At 41.8% G+C, this 18607-nt stretch overlaps 1 protein-coding gene across 2 annotated transcripts in view; it reads right to left on the reverse strand.

The window, feature by feature from the left end:
• Window positions 1-14313: 14313 nt before the first annotated feature.
• Window positions 14314-18607, reverse strand: part of ARFGEF2 (ADP ribosylation factor guanine nucleotide exchange factor 2) — a 120138-nt gene continuing 115844 nt past the window's right edge. For both annotated transcript variants that reach the window (XM_060185680.1, XM_007526712.3), the window contains exon 39: window positions 14314-18229. In XM_060185680.1, coding sequence (XP_060041663.1) covers window positions 18053-18229 — 177 coding nt within the window. In that variant the 3' untranslated portion in view covers window positions 14314-18052. The remainder of the gene's footprint in view (window positions 18230-18607) is intronic.

Raw genomic sequence — 18607 nt, forward strand, 5'->3', positions numbered from 1 at the left:
TAGGTTGCATCTTTATGGCATCAATCTGTTGCTGCAAAAGGCCATGAGCTTGTTAAGAATTATAGGACTGTGGTCCGGGAGGTGATGCAGTGACTAAAGCCTTGGACTCTTAAGCATGATGTCCTGAGTTCGATCCCTGGCAGCACATGTACCAGAGTGAGTCTGGTTCTTTCTCTCTTTCTCACTAATAAATAAATTTAAAATGTTGAAAAAAAAGAATTATAGGACCTATTGTGAGCAGAAGAAGTAAAACAAGCTAGGGTCTCACAACTAAGGGTATACAGGTAAGGAAGGGGGAATGTATCCATTGATATGAAGAGGTAGGAGCATATCTCAAGTCTAAGGGAAGCAGTCAGTGAATGTGATGTCCAGGGGAACAGCCATTTGTCTTTGGGGGTAGTAAAGGATGTCTGTGGCATGGGTGATGTTATAAAGAGAAACATCTTTAAATTGTTGGCTGACAAAGGCAGGCCTATGGTGGCAAGACAAGATACACCAGTTAAGTTTACAAGAATATGTGAATGTTGCTAATTCACATAGGTTGGATATGGAGGAACTTCTTACAGTTTAATACCTTACCATATGAACAGATGATTCCTCATATGAAGGCTTGATAGCTGTAATCACTTACTTGTGGAAAACAATAAAACTTGTAACAAGTTAGAGGTTTACTATAATTGACTTTGGACTATAAGCAGACTCAGGTTACTTAGAGAGTTAATGCATGTTAGTAACAATGGTTTTAACATTTAGAGTACTTCTGAGCAGTTGGGTCATACAAAAAATGTTTGGTCATTCAGCACACTCACTCACAAAACACAACTGGCCATTCATAACATAAGACATTCAGGGAAGGGGTAGGAGAGAGGGCTCTGTGAGCCAACTTTTGTAGGTTCTGCCACGCCATATTATGGATCCTGGGATGTATCCTGCATCTGGTCCTCTTGTGTTATTTCTTGTTCTTCAGGAATAACAGCGCCATCCTGCGGTTATTGTCGGACATGGCGGGCAGGAACCCAGATAGGTTTAGAGAAATTTTGAGGGAAAATGCATGCGAAACCCCTTCTCATGGTCAATAATGGGTCAGGCCCTTTCCAAACTTTATCGAGTGGGTCTCTCCATTTGACCTTAATAGATGGGAGGGTAGATGGTGTTTGCCAGTGAAGAATAATAGGGGGTAAGGCTGAGTTATTGTAAATATTAAAGAGATTTAACGTAGTTAAGGCTTTTGCTAGCTGGATATTTGGGGGATATGTTCTTTCTTTATCTTTATTTAGTTGAGCCTTCAGAGTTTGATGGGCCCTCTCGACAATGCCTTGTCCCTGTGGATTGTAGGGAATGCCCGTGGTATGAGTAATATTCCAGAGGGAACAAAAATCTTTAAACTGTTTACTTGTAAACATAGGTGCATTGTCTGTTTTCAAAAATAATGGGACCCCCATAACGGCAAAACAAGAGAGCATATGGCTTACAAGCTTTTTAGCACTTTTTCCTGTCTGAGCTGTAGCCCACATAAATTTAGAAAAGGTATCAATTGAGACAAACACATATTTTTGTTTGCCAAAGTTTGGTATGTGGGTGACATCAATTTGCCAAATAGCATTAGCTTTTAAACCTCGGGGATTAACCCCAAGGGTCTGGATAGCAGGTGTCTTTATGAGACTTGCACAAGAAGAGCATGTAGCGAGGATATGTTTTAACTGTGATACAGGAACATCAGGGAATCGAGCTTGAAGGCCTTTAAGATTAACATGGGTTAGAGAGTGAAAATTAGCAGGATCAGAGACAGAGACTGGGAAAGTTCCTGTGGAGGCAAGGCAGTCAACTGCGGCATTCCCTTCGGACAGGGAACCAGGAAGAGGGCTGTGGGAGCGAAGGTGTTGAATATACAGTGGTTGGGTTCGAGAACAGAGCATAGAGGCGATTTGAATCAAGAGAGGGGAAAGTGGGTTGTCATCAATTTTCACATACGAACGAGCAAGCCATGGAAGTAAGTTAACAGTATACACACTGTCAGAAAAAAGGTTGAAGGATTCTGGTACAGCTTTTAGTGCAAGAAAAACAGCATAAAGTTCTTTGTACTGAGGGGAATTATCAGGAAGCTCAGTAAATAGAGGTTTAGGAGATTGTTTGTCTGGGTAATATATAAGGGCAGCAGCTCCCCTTTTTCCGCCATCAGTAAAGATTGTAGGAGCAGAGGGAATGGGATCCCGAGAGAAAAGTTTAGGTGCTAGTAGAGGCAGAAGAGGTAAAGAAGCTATCAATTTATTAGAAGGAAAATGGTTATCTATTTGTCCTGGAAACCCCACGAAGCTTATGGTAAAGCGGGAATGAGGGCGTATAAGCCACTCTGTATCTGTGAGAGAGGCCGGGCGTGGTGTGGGTACGGAACACGATGGGCGCCAGATGTTGTTGAGGTGGTCTGGTGTCGGGCTGCACCGCGGAGAAGAGAGCGGACGTCCAGAGCAAAGGGGTACACAGATCTTTATTATAGGATGGGGGGGGAGGTTTGGTTCAGACCACGTGGAGCCAGCCAGCAATGGCCGACCACGGGGGGAGAGCAGGGAGCGAGACCTCAGAGAGGGAGAGCCGAGAGCCCAGAGAGAGAGAAGGGAGGGGTGAGGGGGCTTTTTATTGGGCGACAACCAGGGGTGACGTGTAGGGCCAGGATTGGTTGAAAGGGGGCACTCTAGGATTTAGCGGAGCATAGAAAAACCTGGGGGCAGAGCCAGGATTGGTTGAAAGGGGGCACTCTAGGATTTAGCGGAGCATAGAAAAACCTGGGGGCGGAGACTGCATCAGAATAAGTCCTCAGCAACAAACACCTGGTTGAGTTCACATGTCCAGTGCACTATGACCCCAGTTCAAGCCCCTGGTCCCCACCTGCAGGGAGAAGGCTTTGAGAGTGGTGAAGCAGTGGTGCAGGCGTCTCTCTGTCTCTCTTCCTTTCTATTACACAAGTCCTTCTTGATTTCTAGGTGTCGCTATCAAATAAACAAAGATAATAAAAAACATAACTACCCCACCCCCACCTTTTTGAATTGTTCCATGACCATCCTAGAGTTACCACTTAAAGAAATGCCTGAATTCTCTCACTAAAAAGTTCAGAGTCCCCATCATGTGTCTGGCACTGTACTCCAGCTGGCAAAATTGTCAGAAACGAAACAGTTGTGGTTCCTGCCCTAACAGCCTTACATTCCAGCTGAGGAAGATGGACATCAAACAGATCACTGTAGACAGCAATAAACTCTGAGGATAAGGTATTCCCTGAGTAGTTAGCACTTTGTTTTTTCTCAAAATCAGCTTATTGGAGGAAATAATGACTTTTTAATTAATGATTTAATAGTGATCAAGAAGATTGTGGGATAAGAGGGGTACAATTCCCATCACCAAAGTTCCACATCCCATCACCTCCATTGGAAGCTTCCCTTTTTTTTTTTCCATATAGTTTATTTTTTTACCAGAGCACTGCTCAACTCTGTCTTATGGTGGTGCAGGGAATTGAACCTAGGACTTTGGATAAGAGGGGTACAATTCCACACAGTCCCCACTACCAGAACTCCGTATTGCATCCCATGCTCTGATAGCTTTCCCATTGTTTAACTGTCTGGGAGCATGGACCCAGGATCATTCTGGGGTACAGAAGGTGGAAGGTCTGGCTTCTGTAATTGCTTCCCTGCTGAACATGGGCGTTGGCAGGTCAATCCATACTCCCAGTCTGTCTTTTTTAGGTGATTTAATATTAAAAAAAAACAAGTCATTATTAGAGATATATTAACAATTTGAGCCCACTGTTAAAAATTCAATCTGATGAGGGCCAGGCGGTAGTGCAGTGGGTTAAGCGCACATGGCGCAAAGTGCAAGGACCCAGCTCCAGGATCCCAGATTGAGGATCCTCCCGCTCCCCACCTGCGGGGGGTGGGGGGTCGTCACAAGCAGTGAAGATGGTCTGTCTATCTTTCTCTCCCCCTCTCAGTCTTCCCTTCCTCTCTCTATTTCTCTCTGTCCTATCAAGAACAATGACAGCAATAACAACAATAAAAACAACAAGGGCGACAAAAGGGGAAAAATAGCCTCCAGGAGCAGTGGATATGTAGTGCAGGCACCGAGCCCCAGCAATAACCCTGGAGGTGAAATAAATAAATAAATAAATAAATAAACGTTGAAAAAATTCAATCTAATTACCAATTTGAAGTCTTAAGTACTTAGACTAAAGCGATATATACTCAAAGCTATAGTCTGAGACATGCAAAAAAGTTTGAGACATGCAATTAGTTTTTCCCCTCTCATATTAATTAAATAGTGATTTTTTGATACTATAAGTTAATAGGAGTGTATATTAACACCATTAATACCATTTCCACCATCAAAGGTCTGTGTCCCTCCCCCCTCTCCCCAACGGTGAAGTTGAACATCTACCCTCCCCTCCATCCAGATTTTTACTTTGGTAACTTACTCCAAACTCAGATTGTGCTTTGATTTCCCTTTCTGATCTTCTTTCTCAAATTCTGTTTATGAGTGGGATCATCCCATACTCATCTTTGTCTTTCTGACTTATCACACTTAACATAATTCCTTCTAGCTCCATCCAAGATGGGTCAGAGAAAGTGGGTTCATTATTCTTAATAGCTGCATAGTATTCCATTGTGTATATATATACCACAGCTCTCTTGGCAATTCATCTGTTGTCGGCCATCTGGGTTGCTTCCAGGTTTTAGCTATTACGAATTGTGCTGCTATGAACATAGGTGTACAAATATCTTTTTGGTTGGGTGCTATGGGGTCCTTAGTATATGTCTCTAGGAGAGGAATTACTGGGTCACTTAGAAGGAGGGGAGATAGAGCAGGAGTGAGAGTGGTCCAGGTGATGGTGCACGGGGTTAAGCACACATAGTACTTACTAACTGCAAGGACCCATGTAAGGATCCTGGTCCGAGCCTCTGGTTCCCCACCTGCAAGGGTGGTACTTTACAGGCAGAGAAGCAAGCAGGTCTGTAGATTTCTCTCTTTCTCTGTATCTTCCATCTCCCCTTAATTTCTGTCTGTTTGTCTTTTTTTTTTTTGCCTCCAGAGTTATTTCTGGGGCTCAGTGCCTGCACCATGAATCCACTGCTCCCGGAGGCTGTTTTTTTTTTTTTTTTTCTCTTTTGTTGTCCTGGTTGTTTGTTGTTTTTTTTTAGTTGTTGTAGTTATTATTATTGTTTTTTATTGCTGTCATTGTTGTTGGATAGGACAGAGAGAAGTGGAGAGAGGAGGGGAAGACAGAGAGAGGGAGAGAAAGATAGTCACCTGCAGACCCACTTCACCGCCTGTGAAGCAACTCCACTGCAGGTGGGGAGCCGAGGGCTCGAACCGGGATCCTTATGCCGATTCTTGTGCTCTGTCTTATCCAAAAAAAAAAAAAAAAAGATCACAGGAGCAGTGGATCTGTAGTGCAGGCACCAAGGCGAGAGGGAGAGAGAGAGAGAGACCTACAGACCTGCTTCACCACTCATGAAATGGATCCCTGCAGGTGGATCCTAGCACTTGGTGCTAAGTGTGCTTAACCTGGTGTGCCACTGCCCAGCCCCCAAGAGCCCAGTGCTTTTATCCATTGTGCCACCTCCCAGACCAATCTCTCTCTCTTCACCATTCCCCTTCTTTTTGGGATAAATAAAATTTTGTTTTAACTGAGATATCATTGCTATCTACTCATAAAGTTATGAGTTTTCTTTTTTTTAATATTTTATTTATTAATTAATGATAGAGATAGGAGGAGAAAGAACCAGACCACTCTGGTACATGTGCTGCCAGGAATTGAACTCATGACCTCATGCTTGAGAGTCCAGTGCTCTATCTACTGTGCCATCTCCTGGACCACAGGCTATGAGTTTTCTTATATGCAAAACGCTGGGAGGGGGAGATAACATAGAGCTGGGAAAATAGCATAATGGTTATGTGAAAAACCTACTGTGCCTAAGGCTTTGAGGTCTCAGGTTCAATCCCCAGCACTATCATAAGCCAGAGCTGAGAAGTGCTCCGATATAAAAACAAAACAAAACAAAACACTCAGATATCTGGAGTGCTATAAACCATAAATAATTCTTAATTTTATTTTCATTTATTTTTGCCACTAGGGTTAGTCACTGGGGCTCACCATGCATAAGAATTCCACTGTTCCTGGTGACATATTTTTTCCTTTTTTTCCCCCTCCTCTTCTTCTTCTTCTTCTTCTAGCTTTTGCCCCCCTCCTCTCATGTTAATTAAATAGTGATTTATAAGACTACAAGTTAATAGGAGTGTACATCAACACCATTCCCACCACCAAAGGACTGTTTGGGTCTCCCTCCCCCTACTCCCAGTAGAGCTGAACATCTACTCTCACCCTCCATCCAGAGATTTTCACTTTGGTGCCCTACTCCAAACTCAGTCAGATCTTGCTTTGAGTTTCCTTTTCTGTTCTTCTGTTTTTCCTTTTTAAAAAATAATTTTTGGGGGAGTCAGTCGGTGGTGCAGCGGGTTAAGCGCACGTGGCGCAAATCGCGAGGACCTGCTTAAGGACCTGCAGCGGAGTTGCTTCACAAGCGGTGAAGCAGGTCTGCAGGTGTCTGTCTTTCTCTCCTCCTCTCTGTCTTCCCCTCCTCTCTCCATTTCTCTCTGTCCTATCCAACAACAACGACATTAATAACCACAGCAATGTTAAACAAGGGCAACAAAAAGGAAAATAAATAAATAAAAACTTAATAAAAAAAATAATAATTTTGGGGGGCCCAGATGGTGGTGTACCTGGTTGGGCGCACATGCTACGGTGCACAAGGACCTGGGTTCAATTTGGTCCTCATCTGCAGGGGTAAAGTTTCACAAATGGTGAAAAAGTTTCTCTCTTTCACTCTTTTTTTTTTTTCTTCTTTTTTTAATACCAGAGCACTGTTCAGCTCTGGTTTATGGTGGTGCAGGAGATTGAACCTAGGGCTTTGGAGCCTCAAGCATGAGAGTCTCGTGCATAACCGTTATGCTATCTACCCTCTGCCCTCTCTATCTTCCCACTCCTCTCTCAATTTCTCTCTGTCTCTACCCAAATAAATAAATAAATAATTAAAAAATAATTTCATTGGAGCTTAATGGTCTATGGTACGGCTGTCGACACATGGGTAAAACTTATCTCACTATGATAGACGTTTGCAAAACAATTTTTCTTTTTCTTCTTTTTTTTTGTTTTTAATTACATGGATTATTTAAATGAGATGCTTGCCACAACCTTCTGAGGCAATACAGATGAGGAAAAGAAAGCTTATGACATTCAAGAAACTTAGCCAATGTCACAATCCTAAACTGTAAAATGGGGTTCAAATTCAAACATGTCTGACTCAAGAAGCCCAGCTCTTTACAATACTGTCTCTAGAATGTTGTCATTTTCCATTATGGTGGCAGAAATGGGAGAAAAAGGAAAACTACAAATCAAATCCCCAGGTGAGAAGTAAAGAGAGGAGAAAGTTGAAGTCACGTAAACGAACACTGAAGAGACAGGCAACAGCCTGTATATAAGTGAAATGCAAACGTAGCATCACATTGAAAGAAGCTAATGGTTCATAGAAAGTTCAAGTTTGTTATGTTTGTAGGGGCCTTAAACAAATTGAGCAGCCCATTTTTCATAAAGTCTGTTCCATTGTTTGATCAAGGAGTTTTGTTTTGTTCCTTACTGACAAGGCACCAAGGTGGTGCTGACCTGGCCAGCCTCTCGATAAAGTTAAGCTCTCTAGCTGGAATCCATCTTCTGTGTATGCTCACTATGTGACCTAGGTTCTTGTGTATTATTCCTGCATAAGGAAGTGGGAGCATAGTGGTGGGTTGTAGACTAAAAGGCCCATTGTTATCTAGGTGGGTACCATAACTTTTCATTTATTAATTATGCTATGTAAGGTGGCCTCTCCACTGCGGGAACCACCAATCTTTCTTTATATTTTAGGGGGAATACTAAAGGAAGTGGTGTAGATAAAGGGGAAAATATTCTTTCCTATTGGAGTCTCTTGAAAAATTCTGCAGTATTGATATTGCTTGTTCCATTATGATCAATCTTACAGAGTGCAGTGCTGCTTTTGTCATTATTTTTGTTATTGGTCAGGCTCTGAGCCTGGCCATAGGTAAATATTATTAAGACCACACAGAGTTTAATCCCAAGCCCTATACATGCCAGAAGGCAAGATGGTTTCAGTTTGGCCTGGAGAGTCCAGCAAAGCTGAACTTCCTGTGAAGCTGGTACCGTGTCAAGCAGCTTGCACGGCAGCACCTGCGGCACTCCTTTCTCCATTTAATGGTTTGTGCCTCCTTATCAAAAACTAGATGTCCATAAGTATGGGGGTTTATTTCTGGGCTTTGAATTCTGTTCAAATTTGTGTATCTATTTTTTCATTTATTTATTGGGGAATTAATAGTTAACGGTCAGCAGTAAAATACAATAGTTTGTACATGCATAACATTTCCATATAACGATACAACCCCCAATCTGCCATCATGTTTCAAGACTTAAACCCTCCCCCCAACCCCAGAGTCTTTTACTTTGGTGCAGCACACCAGCTCTAGTCCAAGTTCTGATTTTCCCTTCTGATCTTGTTTTTCAACTTCTGCCTACGAGTGAGATCATCCCATATTCATCCTTTTGTTTCTGACTTATCTCACTTAACATGATATCTTCAAACTACATCAAAGATGGGGTAAAGGTGAATTCACCATGAATCTGAGACTGTGGAGCCTCAGGAATAAGAGTCTCTTTGCATAGCCACTATGCCATCTACCCCTGTTTTGTGTATCTATTTTTGTTCCAGTACCAGGCAGTTTTGATGACTGTGGCCTTATAATACAGTTTGAGACCTGGGAGTGTAATGCCTCCATTTCTGTTTCTTTTTCTCAAGACTGTTTTGGGGATTCTAGGTGTGTTCTCATTCCAGGTAAGTGTTTGTAATTTAAAAAAATATATATTTTTATTTATTTATTGTTGGATAGAGACAAAGAAATTGAGAGGAGAGGGGGAGATAGAGAGGAAGAGAGACAGAGAGATACCTGCAGCTCTACTTCACCACTAGTGAAGCTTTCCCTCTGCAGGTGAGGACCAGGGACTTGAACCTGGGCCCTTGCACACTATAACGTGTACACTTAACCAGGTGTGCCACCACCTAACCCTATGTTTGTAATTTTTGTTCTATTCCCTTAAATAAAATTGGTGGTACCTTGATGGTTATCTGTGTCCAGAGACCCCAGGCCTAGGATAACAACCCTCCAGCTCTAGTACTTGGGTGAGACCTTTCCTAGCTCATAGGACTCCTTTTTTAAAAAAGATTTTATTTATTTTTAAATATATTATTTTTTTATTTACATATTTATTTACATATTTATTTATTAATGAGAAAGATAGGAGGAGAGAGAGAAAGAACCAGCTATCACTCTGGTACATGTACTGCCGGGGATTGAACTCAGGACCTCATGCTGGAGAATCCAGTGCTTTATCCATTGCACCACCTCATGGACCACTCATAGGACTCTAATCCATTTCAGGTAGCACCTGGCAGAGTTATAGAACCATACTCCTGGGTCTCCGGGTTGAGCTGGAACGTGAAATGAGTCACCTGCCGCCTCTGAGCGGTATCTCCGGCGGCCTAAGCGGGTGCAAGAAGGCCCACACCTACCCTGCACCGTGCAGCTGTCGCCAATGTCCCCGGCCGCAGCAGCCGGTCCACCCGCAGTGGCTGCGACCGCTGCCATCCTCGCTCGCAGCCCCCGCTAGCAGGCTATGCGGACACACGCTGCTCGCAGACTGCAAAACTATTTTTCGGGAGTCGGGCGGTAGCGCAGCAGGTTAAGCGCACGTGGCGCAAAGCACAAGGACTGGCGTAAGGATCCGGGTTCCATCCCACGGCTCCCCACCTGCAGGGGAGTCGCTTCACAGGTGGTGAAGCAGGCCTGCAGGTGTCTTTCTCCCCCCTCTATGTCTTCCCCTCCTCTCTCCATTTCTCTCTGTCCTATCCAACAACGACAACAACTACAACAACAATGAAAAACAAGGGCAACAAAAAGGGAAAATAAATATTTAAAAAAATACCCCACAGTTTTTCATCCCCAACTTAGGTCCTTTTCTGTTCTTTTTCTTTTCTTTCCTTTTCCAGAGCACTGCTCAGCTCTGGTTTATAGTGTTGCAGGGAACTGAACCTGCAACACTATAAACCTATAAAAAAAAAAGATATAAAAAAAACACTATAAAAAAATAGTTGTATTATATATACAACGGAATACTATTCAGCTGTTAAGAATGATGTTCACCTTCACCTCATTTTGGATGCAACTTGGATGAATCATGTTAAGTGAGATAAGCTCAAAAGAGAAGGATGAGTGTGGGATGATCTCACTCAGGCATTTAACAAGAACAAAAAGGGAAAACACAATGTAAAATTTGAACTGGATTTGTTATATTGCACCAAAGCAAAGGATTCTGAGGAATGAGAGCAGGGAGAGGGGGCAGCAACCGGGAGGGGGGCTTTGGGTCAGGGTGCATGAAGATGTAAAAGGACCTAAATGCAGGGCTAGATAGCATAATAATTATGCAAACAAAATCTCATGCCTGAGATTGCCTGGCTCTGAGATCCCAGGTTCTCTTATTCTGTAAGAGAAGACGTTGTCTGGGTGGTGGTTTCTTTTGCTGTGTGGAAGCATTTCAATTTGATGTAGTTCCATTGGTTTATTTTTGTTTTCCTTGTGATTGGACTCAAGTCACTGAAGATGTCTTTAGACTGAGGGGGGTTGGGTGGTAGTGCAGTGCATCTCTCCATCTCTCTCTCTCTTTAAAATAGTTAAATATTTTAAAATATTTAAAATATTTTATTTAACAACAACAAATAATAACTACAACAATAAAAAAATAAGGGCAACAAAAGGGGGTAAAATATTTTATTTATTGAGATAGATAGGAGAGAAAGAACCAGATATCACTCTGGTACATGTGCTGCTGGGGATTGAACTCAAAACCTCATGCTTGAGAATCCAGTGCTTTATCCATTGCGCCACCTTCCGGACCACCATCTCTTCTCTATCAGAAAAAAACTCAGGTCAGAGTGATGAATGACTGGTGACACTGGAAAAAATAATAAGTCTTATGAAAACTGTATATTCTATAAAGATGTGCCTTCTCTTTAAGCAACTAGGAATGCTAGGAATGACTTGGCTCCCAATCATTCTTTTTTTTGTCTCCATGGTTATCTTTGGGGGCTTGGTGCCAGCTCTACAAATTTACTGCTCCTGGCAGCCCTTTTTACTGAATAGGACAGAAATTGAGGGGGAAGGAGACAGAGAGGGAGAAAGACACCTGCAGAACTGCTTCACCAATTGTTAAGTATCCCTCCTGCAGGTGGGGAGCCAAGGGCTCAAACCCAGATACTTGTACCAGTCCTTGGACTTGGTACTATGTGTGCTTAACCGGTGTGTCACCATCTGGCCCTGTTCCCAATTCTTTTTTTTTTTTGGATAGGACAGAGATTTCGAGAAAGGAGGGGGAGACTAAGAGGGGAAAAGAAAGATAGACACCTGCAGACAGGCTTCACTGCTTGTAAAGTGACCCTCCCTGCAGGTGGGGAGCCAGGGGCTCCAACCAGGATTCTTATGCTTCGCACCATGTGCGCTTAACCCGCTGTGCTACCGCCCAGCCCCCTTCCCAATCACTCTTTTGCAGGGAAACTAAGCAAGGCTTCTGCAAGACTCCAGTCTAAAGCCTGAGATTTGTAACTTTTTTTTTTTTGCTTCCAGGGTTATTGCTGGGGTTCAGTGCCTACACCATGAATCCACCGCTCCTGGAGGTCATTTTTCCCCCTTTTCCTTACCCTTGTTGTAGCCTCGTTGTGGTTATTATTGTTTATGTCGTTAGTTGTTGGAAAGGACAGAGAGAAATGGAGAGAGGAGGGGAAGACAGAGAGAGGGAGAGAAAGATAGACACCTGCAGACCTGCTTCACCGCCTGTGAAGCGACTCCCCTGCAGGTGGGGAGCTGGAGGCTTGAACTGGGATCCTTACACAGGTCCTTGCACTTTGCACCATGTGTGCTTAACCCGCTGCTCTACCGCCTGACTCCCGATTTGTAACTTAAAAAAAAAAAACAACTTTATTTATTGGATAAAGACAGCCAGAGGGGGGTGGGCGGTGGTGCACCCAGTTGTGCATACCTGTTGCCATGTTCAAGGAACCAGGTTCGTGTCTCAGCTCCCCACCTTTAGACAGAAGCTTTAGGAGTGAAATAGGGTTGCAGGCATCTCACTTTCACTCTCCCTCTATCTACTGTCCTCAGTCAGTCAATCTTTCTGTTTTCCTTCCTTTTTTAGCAACTATCAGCTCTGGTTTATGGTGATGTGGGGGTGGGGAATTGAATCTGGGACTTCAGAGCCTCAGGCATGAGTCTTTTTTTTTTTTTTTTTTTTTGTCTCCAGGGCTAGGTGCCCACATTACAAATTCCCTGCTCCTGGAGGCCATCCCCCACCCCAAACCCCATTTTATTGGATATGACAGAAATTGAGAGAGGAGGGGAAGATAGAGAGGGGGAAAGACATCTGCTTCACCACTTGTGAAGCAACTGCCTGCAGGTGGGGAGCCTGGGGGCTGGAACCAGGATCCTTGAGTGGGTCCTTGTGATTAGTGCTGTGTACAACTGCCCGACTTCCTTGAGAGTCTCTTTGCATAACCATTATGCTATCTACCCCTACCCCCCACCCCCATCAATTTATTTGTCTTAATAAAAAAAGAAAGGGAAGGACAGGAAAAAAAAGGCACTGGGAGTGGTGAATTTGTAGTGTAGGTATCAAGCTCTAAAGCATGTGTGAGAGCACACAGACAGGTATTTATGAACTCTCTCCCCTCAGTGCCTAATGGGCTTACCTGGTATCCTGTAATCTTGCCATAAGGCCAATCAGATTTTTTTTTCTAATTTTTATTTAATTTATTTTCCCTTTTGTTGCCCTTTTTTATTGCTGTAGTTATTATTGTTGTTGTTATAGATGCCATAGTTGTTGGATAGGACAGAGAGAAATGGAGAGAGGAGGGAAAGACCGAGGGAGAGAGAAAGATAGACACCTGCAGACCGGCTTCACCGCCTGTGAAGGGACTCCCCCTGAAGGTCTCGAACCGGGATCCTTACTCAGGTCCTTGCGCTTCGCGCCACCTGCATTTAACTCGCTGTGCTATCGCCCAAATCCCTTGCCAATCAGATTTCTATCTTATCTTAGGAACTAACCCACTGGAGAAACTCAGTTAAGGAATTGATGTGAATTTAAGAGCTAAATAAAAATTTCTCCCTTTCTCCTTTTATGAGATGGGAGAGAAGTTATCTTTAAAAACCTAATAATAAATAACTAAAGGACCAGCAAAGTAGCTCACTTGGATAGTGCACTACTTTGTCATGTGTGCAGCCTAGCTTTGATTCCAATCCCCATCTTACTGAAGAAAGCTTCTATGCTATGGTTCCTTTTCTTTGTCTTCCTGAAAAAAAAAGTAAAGCAGGGGCTGGGTGGTGGCACACCTGGCTGAGCACACATGTAACAGTGCCCAAGGACCCAGATTTGAGCCCCCGGTCCCCAACTGCAGGGGGAAAGCTTCACGAATGGCGAAGAAGGGCTGCAGGTGTGTCTTTGTCTCTCTCCCTATCACTCCCTTCCGTCTAGATTTCTGACTGCCTCTATCCAACACATAAAGATAATAAAAAAATTTTAAAAATAAAGCAAAATAAAACCCTTAACATGCTCCCATTAAAAGTAATATTCCTCGGAGCTGGGCAGTGGGTTAAGTGCAAGTGGCGTGAAGCGCAAGGACCGGCGTAAGGATCCTGGTTTGAGCCCAGGCTCTGCACCTGCAGAGGAGTCACTTCACAGGCGATGAAGCTGGTCTGCAGGTGTCTATCTTTCTCTCTCCCTCGGTCTTTCCCTCCTCTCTCCATTTCATTCTGTCCTATCCAACAACAACAACATCAATGACAACAAGAAAAAAAAGGGCAACAAAAGGGAAAAAAGTAATATTCCTATGGACTGGGGTGTAGTTTGGAAGAGCATATGCTTCACATGTATGAGACCCTGGGTTTGTTCCCTGGCACTCAATTTAAATTCCTTAAAAACAGACCAAATTTGCAGTCCAGGAGGTGGCACAGTTGATGATCTTATAAGTGATGCTCTGACGTTCTATCAGAAGTAAGTAAATCTTAAAAAAAAAAAAAAAAGACCAAATTAACTGATAATTATAAGCTTACCTCTGTTGCAAGAATAAAAAATAAACACATGGCTTGGTTTATATCTATTAATTATACATTAAAAGCACCTTTACTTTTTAAAACTTTATTGATTTACCACCTGATTAAAGCATGGGATATTTTAACAGTATTGTACATAATATTTTTACATAGAAAACTTTACATAGCATTTCATATTATGTAATTCTGCTTATTCTTTCAAAAATTTATACATCCATTGGGCAAGGAATGCTTTTCATTAAGTTACCAATGTTAAATGCACTTAATCTTTGTGTATAGATTAATCAAAAGTAGCTAACAACAAAATTTTAGGCATTTTAAAGAGGTAAAACATATATTTTGCACATAAAGAAATATCTGATGCAATTATGTAGATAAAATTTGTTTAAAATTAGAACACTGAGAAAAACTATGCCTTTGATGAGTGTCTTTATTTTTTCTGAGAGCAAGGATTTCCAGATATAGTCATTCTAAATGTCCAGCTTTGGTTTCTTTGTTTCCCAAACCACAAAGCTGCTAATAGCAAAACTCCAGGATTTCGTGTGAGTTCAAGCCATGCCTGCCTTAACACAAATATTAAAACAGAATTCAGAAAACACAGTATTAAGGATCCAGCTTCTATTTGATCCAATATCCACTTGCATCCTAACAACAAACACTTGAATGAGGTGGTCAGACTTGCATTTGTCAGGAAGTTCATTTAATAACTATAAAGACTACTAAATGTATTGTCATAATCATAAAAGGACAACAAAAGAGTTTAGGAATTTTTTTTGCATTTTATACAAAAGTTATTTGTCAGAGGAAAATGCTGTTTCAAGATATTATTATACAATTTTCATAATGTGTGTTCTTTGGTCGTGAGCAAGGAGCAACAGGGAAGAGGTGCATTTGACGCTAAAGATGTATTATTAAAAATAAATTTTCCCATCCACTGTTTGTTGTTAAGATGTCAAAGCTGGTGATTTCTCTGAAGGACAATAAAGAAAAACAAAACACTCAAATCAGCAGTAACCTAACAAGTAACTTCTCAAGAGACCCAGCACATATAATCAACACTTAAAGCATTCTGTGAAAGAAATAAGGCCTTGGAAATGCTTCACTCATCTCCATAACTTTGTTAATGAATGACATTCTGGTCCAGTGCTTCAGTGTCACATACAGACTTTTCACTAGTATTTGAGTGGCATAAGCCATATTTACCACGAGATACAATTATTCACAAAATAGAATTTAGGCTGAATGACTTATTACTGGAGGTAAGAGACTGCCTCTGTAGGCCACTCTACTACCAAGAAAATTTACCCTCGATGGTTTTCTATCCAGTTTTTTTAAAAGTCCATGCTGGTACAATTCAAATACCTCATTCAGAAAGTTGAATCTTTTAAAAGACAAAGTTACTAAGAAACTCAAACCTGAAATGTATCTGCCAATTAATAAAATGCACTTGTAGAGTCCCTACTCTGTAAAAGAAGGCAAAAATTAAAAAGGTGTCAAGAATGCATTGGAAAAGTTTTTTTTTAATTTTTATTATCTTCATTTATTGGATAGAGACAGCAAGAAATTGAGAGGGTAGGATAAGATAGAGAGGGAGAGAGACAAAGAGACACCTGCAGCACTGCTCCACCACCAGCAAAACTTTCCCCCTGCAGGTGGGGGCCAGGGGCTCAAACCTGGTTCCTTACGCACTGCAACATGTGCGCTCAACCAGGTGTGCCACCATCCAGCCCTCATTGGAAAAGTTTTACAGTAATATTTGATGAAGAAAATGAGAATCTCAGAGAGAAAGAAAAAAAAAAAACTCCAATCAGGAAGTCATTATACAGAATACATAAGCCTGAGTGAACACTTGTTCTCCACTTAGGAATTTAGTACAAAGGAGACGACTGACTTTGAAGCTGTGATGAACTGCAGTACCAGGAAGTAAACCTTAGGACATAGGTGCCATAATGCAGTGTACAGATGTAATGGATCCCAGGACAAGTCAAATGTGCTAACGCTTTGCTCTCACTTTAAAATATTCTCCCCCAGTCTCTTCCTGCTCATTTAGATAGCTCTCCTATGTTAATGCCTGCAAGTAATCAAAAAGCCTACTAGGTCTGCTCTTTTTTCCTTTCGTAGAGAAAGTAAAACACTTTTGGGGAGAAAAAAAGGGTAGACAGGATGCTGCTGGCTCAAACCAAACATTTCTCAAGACTGTTAGAAACAAACAACAAAAAAATAAGAAACCAGTCTCTTAAACAAAAGCACCAGGAATCCTTGTCTATAAAGAAAAACATCCAATTTTATAGTTAGATTCCAAACTTACTTCTAAGGCACCAGAGTTGACATCAATAAAACCCAATTTACAGGACTAAAGGACTAGAAGTCTGAATGTTCTAAGAACTCTGTTTAATACTTTTTCTAACCTGAATGCTGCCCTGGGTGAGCAGTGGATGAAAGGGCAGAGAATGAAGTATGTGTTTTCTTTCTCACTAACTCAGAATAAGTTAAAGTTCCAAATATATTGCTTACAAGCTTTGGGCCATATTTGCATACTGCCCACATTTATACAAACTGCTTCAGAATTCAGTTCTCTTGAAATTAAGAGTATTGCACCATCATTAACAGAATAAGAATCCCCGAATCTAACCTTTTCAAAGAATTCAGCTCCTAGGCTCAAATTAACCGGAGCAACAGGCATTTGCTACCTGCTATGGTCACAGTCCAGGCATGTAGGCCTTTCAAGAGCTGAGTTCCCCTCAGTTCAGACATGACAAATGTCTAAAAAGGATGCTCCTGTGCACAGTCACTTTCCTTCTTACTCTTTAGGGTCCTTTAATGGGGACTGTGCAAAGCTGGAACACTAACAGTTGGTACACTCAATATTCTGAGGTAAAAATAAAAGTTTTATTCAAATATAAATTAACTCTGTTAAACTACTACTTCACTTTTATTACTATTTCATATATTAGATTTCAGACTTTATGAGATTGGATAATGTATTCTGGAAAGTTTAATCCACAAATACCTATGTCAGGAAGGCTAATCATCTTTCTTATTTAGTTTCTCCTACAGACCTTTTCTCCCCAAGTTACTAAAACAGGGAGAGACAGGAGACACTACATTTTTTTAAAAACCTTGCAAGCTTTTAATTCTAACTTGTTACTAAACTCTGCCATGAATCAAATTTTCAATAGTATCTTTTTGCAAAATACTTTAAAGATCACTTGAACATTAACAGAACAAAGCAGGAAAAAACAATAACAACAAAACAACACCTTTCCCCCCTCCATTTCCCTCAACTAATCTAACTACAGCTGACTCACAACTGACAGAACCACTCAAACTTCTCTAACATACTCAGACAACAACAAAAAAGCCCGGCATATTTTAGGTGGCATTTAGCCATTACAATAAATTTTTATTAACAAACTCTCTAATAATCACGAACCTATACAGCTATGTTAAGTATTTTCAAGGAGAGTTGACTTCCTCTGAAAAAACAATTATAGCCAATCATAAGACTTAGCTAGAAAGTGATGGCATATGCAGTGACAGATCTGACAATTCAACTGGTATATGGAATGACAGAGGTGAAACAGACTTCCCACGTATTGTGTTCATGGGTATGCAACAGTTTAATGAGATACCACAACACCTTAGTCAGGGACTCTGATGGGACCAGTGTAGAGGCCATCTTTATCAAGGCCATTCCGAGCTCCAAAATGCTCTGATTCTGTTATCTGATTCCTGACAAGATGTGCCGGGTAGAGGTGGCAAGGTAAACCTTTTGCAAAGATGCAGCAATGGTCCACTGGTGCCAGGGTTACCACATTGCTGATAGTGTCCCTGATGTCTGTGGTGGTTCTTCTGGAATCCAAATTTTATATACAACACCTATTCGTAAGAAGAACTTCCGTAGAACAGCTCGAAGCTCAGGAATCAGGTCAAACTGCATAATTTCACACAAGTAGGGGTAATACATTGAAGCATGTGCTTTGAACTTGGGAGAGAAGGAGAGAGCTAAAATTAGAAATGCAACTATATTGGAAGAGGGGAACTATTCTTCAAAAGTGTTCACTTCCCTGGGGACTTAAAATTTTTTTTTTAATATTCATTTATTTATTCCCTTTTGTTGCCCTGGTTGTTTTATTGTTGTAGTTATTATTATTGTTGTTCTTGATGTTGTCATTGTTGGATAGGACAGAGAGAAATGGGAGAGAGGAGGGGAAGACAGAGAGGGGGAAGACAGAAGGGGGAGAGCAAGACAGACACCCGCAGACCTGCTTCACCGCTTGTGAAGCAAGCGACTCCCCCGCAGGTGGGGAGCCTGGGGCTCGAACCGGGATCCTGTGCTTTGTGCCACCTGCGCTTAACCTGC

Source organism: Erinaceus europaeus, chromosome 1, assembly GCF_950295315.1.
Source record: "Erinaceus europaeus chromosome 1, mEriEur2.1, whole genome shotgun sequence".
NCBI lineage: Eukaryota > Metazoa > Chordata > Mammalia > Eulipotyphla > Erinaceidae > Erinaceus > Erinaceus europaeus.